Raw genomic sequence first — 7,500 nt, 5'->3', positions numbered from 1 at the left:
ACTTCATTTTCTGCTTCATTCTTTTTTCTTTTTTCTTTTTTTAAATTAAACTCTCTCTTTTTTTTCTTGTTGTTCAGACATTCCCCCAATGAGGCCAAAGCCATGTTACGTGGTTGTAAAACGGGACCCCGACACTAACGAGGCTCTGTACTGCACTAAAGAGAGCTTCCTGAACGCACGGGTCATCTTCATCCGCTGGCTCGTGTCCTTCTGGCTGGAACCCAAATCTAACACGCTGACAAACATCCCCGGGGTGGAGGGAGAGAACGTGCCCAAGAACATTCAGGTAACTTTTGGAGAACCACTGCACTGTGTACTTAGTGTAATGCGGAACCGTAAGGGTTCAGTAGGAAGTTGGCAACACGGACACACACACACACACACACACACACGCATGTGCGTGCGCTCGCACAGTGTAGTAAAAACTAGTTTTGTAATGATCGTACAATGGAAGTTAAGGTAATGGAGAACTATCGTGCTACATGTAGAGGAAGTAAGCATACCACACACACACATAGTTCCTGGTCTTTATCAAACACACACCAATTAATATTAAAGTGAATATCAAATGTTGTGACGCATTGAATCGTTTGCAAAACAAGTGGAACTCAACGCCAGCAACGTGGACACAGACGCCTCTTCCTCTTCCTCCTCCACCAAGTCTGGTCCTTGTTCTTACTAATTTGTACGCCAGAACTACCCTTGAAATACTCCAAACAGGAAGGAAGCTATTGAAGAAGACTGTTTCAGACATTTGACCTTGCTGTGACCTTGGCCTTGTTTGGATCAGATCCAAAATCTGAGCAGTTGATCTTCTGGAAATGAGGATCGGTCCGTATCAATCCCACAAACGTTCATTATGAGATTTCAGGAAGAAGTGAACCGATTCTGAAAGAAATCCGAGTTGATTACATCAAATTAAAATACTTACAATCAGTACTAGAATGAATCGATTTGGGATATGAGAATTCAGGATGCATCGAACTGATTGCATAAGAATCAGAGTCGATTACAATTGAATCAGATTGAGTCGAGGTTAAGTATGAGATTTCAGGATGCAGTGAAGTGATTCTGAAAGAAATCAGAGTTGATTCGACACAATCACGATGAAATTTCAAATCTCTGGATGCACTGAATCATTTATAACGAGCAATCAAATCGGTTCGTGGTGAATAGTGAGGTTTGATGATTCACTGAATCGTTTTCTAATGAATCATAAACAGATTGGATTGAATCATATGTTATAAAATGTCAGGATTTACTGAGTCATTGAATTGCTTCATTTCGTGTGTGTGTGTGTGTGTGTCAGAGAGCAGCCGCGGGTCTGGCCATGCGTTCGGAAGAAGGTGGTCCTCGATCTGCAGCTCTAGATGGAGGAGGAGCAGGAGAACCGGAGCAGTCTCACTCCAACACGAGCACTTTGACGGAGAGAGAGCCGAGCTCGTCCAGTCTCTGCAGCATGGATGGAGAGAACCTCAGTGCCGTAGAGGTGGTGAAGAACGTTCTGTACTCCTCCAGGACCAACGTGAACTTCATCACCGAGATCTTCAGACAGGTAACGGAGGAGTTTCCATTTGATATCCTCTGAACTGAATATTTCTGGCAGATTTATAAAAATTCTGCTGATTTTCGTCATGTCTTCACATTCGCGGCATATTTGGTTTACATTTAACCACACCCACAAAACATCACAAACTGGATTTTCATTGATATCGCATTTCTTGTGTAAACGATACTACACACATTTTACTAATACATTTATTTACATGCAGTTCTATAAATGAGGCCCAGTGTCTTGACTGATTGACTACACTTGGGACAAACCACTTACGTGTGTGTGTGTGTGCTCGCGCGTGTGTGTGTTCAGGCGTTCCTGTTGCCGATGTGTGAGGCGGCAGCGATGCGTAAGGTGGTGCGTGTGTATCAGGAGTGGATCTCTCAGGAGGAAAAGCCTCCGTTTATGGCAGAACCGGAGGAGGATGAGCGCTACCATGACCCGCAGGACCCGGTTCTAGGACACGGCCCGGAGAACCACCACGAGGTCACCATCAGAACTTCACCATCAATAACGTTATCTTTCAGACTGTTTTAATCTGTTAATAATCGCCTGGATTATGGAGAATATGTGCTTTACTCGTGTGTGTGTGTGTGTGTGTGTGTGTGTGTGTGTGTGTAGGAGAGAGTGATGAAGGACAGTGAGATGTTGGAGTACAGTGTACATGCAGGAGTGCAGGCCACACTACAGGTACACACACACACACACACACCCCTTGATGATTTGTAAGATTTGAGTTAATTCTGTATGCTTATAAGTCATCTTTTTTTTCTTCTTCTTCCTCTCTTTTTTCCTCTCATTTTCCTCCTTTCTTCTCTGCCTCCTCACAGGTTTTCATCATCAACTCCTCCAACGTTTTCCTGTTAGAGCCGGCTAACGAGCTGAAGCCTCTGCTGGAGGAACACATCGACATGTCCAAGCGCGTCCTCAACATCTACCGCAGCCTCGTCATGCACCAGAACATGGACCAGAAAACATGGTACAGCACTGTAGCACTACATACGCATGCACACACACACACACAACAACATCATAAACACACTGCTGATTTCTGGATTCTGATTGGTCAGGTCTGATTGTTATGGTATAGCAGACGCTCCACTGATGATAAACAGATTTAAAAAAAACTGATGTGGTGACCACCTTTTTCTGTACGGAGATGTTTATGTAACATCTGTGGAAGGAGTCTCCAGTGTCGGTATAAAAGAAACTAATTTAATATCATCCCCGTTGGTTTATTTTCAGTGTTGAAGCTCGCTCATGTTTATGCACACATCGTGATTAAAACTTTTTATAGTTATTGGTTTACCGTGATGTTCAACTTAACAGTGTGAGAACTTCCTCTAATCTGTAACCATAGCAACTGGTCAGGACTAGAACGTTAGCAAACGTAAAATGAGTTTCATATCACAGTTAGTGTGTGTGTGTGTGTGTGTGTGTGTGTGTGTGTGTGTGTGTGTGTGTCTGTCAGGGAGCAGATCCTGCAGGTGTTGCTGAGGGTGACCGAGTGTGTGATGAAGAGGCCTCCCTCCATCATGCCCCAAGGGAAAAAGAGTAACACTCTCTCAGGCCGATTAGCAGGAGCCATTTTTCAGGTGCAGAGGCACACAGCACGAACACACACACACACACACACACACACACACACACCACAAATATACTGCACACACTACATACTCACCCAGTGATATTAGAAATGTACAGATATCAGATGTGATTTCTTCTATGATATTGAACAGAATAGCAGCTGATGGAAACACGCTAGTTTTCATATAATAATAATAATAATAATAATAATAATAATAATAATTGAACATACTAAATACTGTTTAAATAAACACCTTGATGTATTTGATGATATTGAATGATTCTTCATTAGTAATTTATGATGAATCGGCGGTGATGTTCTGTTCCCTGTGTGTGGTATGGGGTGGGTGTGGTGTTGTATGGTGGTATTGTGGTGTGTTGGTGCATGGTGTGTTGTATGGTGTGGTATTGTGGTGTGTGTGGTGGTGTGGTGTGGTGGTGCATGGTGTGTTGTATGGTGATGTGTTGTGTTGGTGTGTGGTATGGGGTGGTGGTGCATGGTGTGTGGTATTGTGATGTGTGATTGTATTGTCGTGTATGTGTGGTGGTATGGTGACGTGTGATGGTATTGTGGTGGTGCATGATGTGTGGTATGGTGATGTGTGATGGTATTGTGGTGTGTGTGTGTGGTATGGTGTGGTGTGTTCAGACTCTGATCGTGGCGTGGATTAAAGGGAACCTGAACGTGTTTATCACTCGGGACCTGTGGGACGAGCTGCTCTCCGTGCTCTCCTCTCTCACCTGCTGGGAGGAACTCGTCACTGAGTGGTCCCTCACCATGGAAACCCTCACCAAGGTGCTGGCCCGGAACCTGTATAGCCTGGACCTGAACGAGCTGCCCCTCGATAAACTCAGCGAGCAGAAACTCAAGAAACACAAGGGCAAAGGTAACACAGACACACACCATCAGTACTGCACACACCACACACCTCGTCACGCCAAACGCCCTCATAGCTCCCATTGAGCCGTTCCTTGTCGAGGTGCTTCATGGTTCCTGCAGGTGACGTTTCTACAGGTATGTACTGTAAATGGTAATTGTGTGTCTCTCCCTGCAGGTGGTGCTCATGAGGGACAGAAGATGGTGGTGGATCGTTCTTTCTCTAAAGGATGGAGTCGTGATCCTCCGGGTCAGACTGTAACCATGCGGCAACGCAGCGCCACCACCGCCGGCTCTCCGGGCATCGAGAAGGCCAGGAGCATCGTCAGGCAGAAGACCATCGGTGGGTTAATACACACACACACGCTCACACATATACACACACGCTTACTCTCTCTCTCACACACACACATATACACACACGCTTACACTCTCTCTCTCTCATACACACATACACGCTCACACATATACACATGCGCTTACTCTCTCTCTCGCTCACACATATACACACACTTTCTCTCTCTCTCTCTCTCTCTCTCTCTCTCTCTCTCTCTATCTCTCTCTCTCTCTCACACACATACACGCTCACACATATACACACACGCTTACTCTCTCTCTCGCTCACACATATACACACACACTTACACTCTCTCTCACACACACACTCACACATACACTTACGCTTACTCTTTCTCTCTCTGTCTTTCACTCACACACACACACACACACACACACACACACACACATACTCACACATATACACACACGCTTACTCTCTCACACACACACACACTCTAATTGACACACGCACACTCTCACTCACATACACACGCACTCTCACTCACACACTCACACGCACTCACACACACACTCTCTCACACACATACACACTTTCACTCACATACTCTCACTCACTAAAATAAAGTGATGTGTACAATAGTCTCTTCATCTCCACTCCTGCCTCCCCTCTCTCGTTCTCTTTCTCTTTAAGGCTGGCTGACGATGTGCACTTTCTCTTACTCATTCCTTCCTGGCTTTCTTTCTTTCCATCTTCCCTGTGTTTTTATCTATTTCTCCTCTTCCTCTATTCACCCTTGCTGTTTACTTTTCTCTCTTTTCTCTCTTGTTTTTCTTTTCTTACTTTCCTTACTTGTCTCTCTGTCTGTGTTGCTTTAATCATGTGCTTTTTCTTCCTCTCGTTCCTTCATTTTTTATCTTTAATCTGATTTCATCCTCATCTCTCTTTCTTTATCACTGCCTCTCTCTACCTTTCCTTACATTCTTTCTCTTCTCTCATTTTTTTGTCTTTCTTTCCTCTTTTGTCTTTTTTGTTTTATATTCCTTTATCAATGTCTCTTTTCAATCACTTTCTACTTTTCACTATCTTGTTTTTCCTCCATCACTCCATCATCCCCCCCCCCCGTAATATTCACTGCACTCTCTCTGTCTCTCTTTGCACTGTCTCACATGTTTCTTTCTCTCTTTTCTCTTTGCTCCTGTCTTTGTTTCTCACTTTCTCCACCACTCTGTCCCTCTCTGCCTCTCTCCTCTTCCTCTCTTTCTCTGGTGTGTTGTAGCGTTGCGTAGCCGCTCGACGGGTGACAGTCTGTTATCGGCGGCGTTTATCCGCAGTGCTAAAAGTGCTCCTGTGCTAATCCACCCTGTGCACCCTCTCCTTCCTGACTCTGTCCTCACTCCCCTAGCTGACGAGCTGTCAGGTACAGCCGGCTCGCCCACTGCACCTGTCTCTCTTTGCGTGCGAGGGTGTGTGTGTGTGTGTGTGTGTGTGTGTGTGTGTGTGTGTTTTTGTGTACGTGTGTATGCATGCATGTTTCAATCCTCTCTGCCTGCACTGATCTCTGTTTCTGCTCTGCTCTGTCATCTTCCTTTTCCCTTGAGTGTAATGGTTTATATATATATATATATATATATATAATATATGTATACTGTGTATATATATATACTGTGTATATATATGTATCTTCTCATTTTAAAGGTTAAATACAAGTCATGAATGGTTACAGCTGAAGGGAACATACTTGTTTTGGCTAGATTCTGGGGGGCGGGAACTGTGATCTGATTGGTTACAGAGACATTGGGGCGGGAACTGTGATTTGATTGGTTACAGAGGGGGCGGGAACTGTGATCTAATTGGTTACGGAGACATTGGGGGCAGGAACTGCGATACGATTGGTTACGGAGACATTGGGGGCAGGAACTGCGATACGATTGGTTACGGAGACATTGTAGGTGGGGTCTGTGATCTGATTGATTACAGAGGGGGCGGGAACTGTGATCTGATTGGTTACAGAGACATTGGGGTGGGAACTGTGTTGATTGATTACAGAGGCATTGGGGCAAGAATGGTGATCTGATTGGTTACAGAAGCATGGGGGGTGGGAAATGTGATCAGATTGGTTACAGAGGTTTTGAGGGCGGGAACTGTGATCTGATTGGTTTCAGAGGTTTTGGGAGCAGGAAATGTGATCTGATTGGTTACAGAGGTATTCGGGGTGGGAACTTCGGTCTAATTGTATCAACCAGTTGGGTTTAAGTCTGGTTGATCAGAGAAGTTTAAGTGAATGTCCTTAAAACTGACAAAAAACAAGGAGCATAAAAAAATTCATGTTTTTGTGCTATAATAAATTATTGATATTAATATTCACATTACATTTTTAATAAAATTGTTTATATTTATTACTGAATGGTTACATCAGGAAGTCATGAACAGGTTCTTATTTTATTTACACTTGTTTGGTTGTGACTGTGGTGTGACTTAAAGAGTGAGTGAGTGTGTATGCATGTGTGTGTGCGCGTGTGTGCGCATGTTCAGACTCAGACGCAGTTCTACACTGGGGTGTCCACAGGCCCGAGTGTGTGTTAAGCAGACTAAAGTGAGAAGAATGAATAATTCATTTCTTTGGATTATATTTGATATTTTGATGCAAATTTAGTCATAAAAATTATTAAATCTTACTTTTAAACCTGCAGACACCCTGATGATAATGTGACTCGTGATAGAAGGGCGGTAATCAGTCCTTTTATTTGATTGATTTTAGTGTGTGTGTGTGTATCTTTGTACCTTTCGCATGTGTTTACTCCCGCATGATTAGTTTCAGCACAATAATTGTCTACTGAACTCACATTCTTGCATCTCTCACCAGTATGATTCTGTGTGTGTGTGTGTGTGTGTGTGTGTGTGTGTAGATATGGAGGACCCCCCTCCGTCTCTCCGTGCCCCTCGTGTTCGTCACTCGTCTCAGAACGAGGAGAGTCCGGCGAGCGAGGTGTTCTGCGTCTCGGCCGATGCTGATCAGACGCCACTCCCGCGCAGCAGCAGCGCCTCTGACATCATGGAACCACTTGTGAAAGGTGCACTTCCTGTTTCTGACACTCCCTCTCACACTGACCCCACCCACTGCCCCTCCCATAGCCCCGCCCACTCCCTCGAAGCAGCCGATAGCATCTATGAGCACCTGTG

The 7,500-nt window shown here is 44.5% G+C and overlaps 1 protein-coding gene across 6 annotated transcripts in view; it reads left to right on the top strand.

Annotated features, from left to right (window-relative positions):
• ralgapa1 (Ral GTPase activating protein catalytic subunit alpha 1) overlaps positions 1–7,500 on the top strand; it is a 53,844-nt gene that overhangs the window by 7,847 nt on the left and 38,497 nt on the right. For 3 of the 6 annotated variants that reach the window (XM_053632294.1, XM_053632298.1, XM_053632295.1), the window contains 10 exons: positions 78–286; positions 1,310–1,555; positions 1,868–2,041; positions 2,177–2,245; positions 2,386–2,534; positions 3,027–3,150; positions 3,792–4,029; positions 4,198–4,362; positions 5,597–5,737; positions 7,227–7,500. The exon at positions 7,227–7,500 is cut by the window's right edge and continues 662 nt beyond it. In XM_053632294.1, the coding sequence (XP_053488269.1) occupies positions 78–286; positions 1,310–1,555; positions 1,868–2,041; positions 2,177–2,245; positions 2,386–2,534; positions 3,027–3,150; positions 3,792–4,029; positions 4,198–4,362; positions 5,597–5,737; positions 7,227–7,500 (1,789 nt within the window). The remainder of the gene's footprint in view (positions 1–77; positions 287–1,309; positions 1,556–1,867; positions 2,042–2,176; positions 2,246–2,385; positions 2,535–3,026; positions 3,151–3,791; positions 4,030–4,197; positions 4,363–5,596; positions 5,738–7,226) is intronic. The other 3 variants (XM_053632300.1, XM_053632297.1, XM_053632296.1) reach the window with 1 other exon arrangement.

Source organism: Ictalurus furcatus, chromosome 9 (genome assembly GCF_023375685.1).
Source record: "Ictalurus furcatus strain D&B chromosome 9, Billie_1.0, whole genome shotgun sequence".
NCBI lineage: Eukaryota > Metazoa > Chordata > Actinopteri > Siluriformes > Ictaluridae > Ictalurus > Ictalurus furcatus.
The sequence above is the reverse complement of the archived record's forward strand: the minus strand, read 5'-3'. Positions and strand labels throughout refer to the sequence as shown.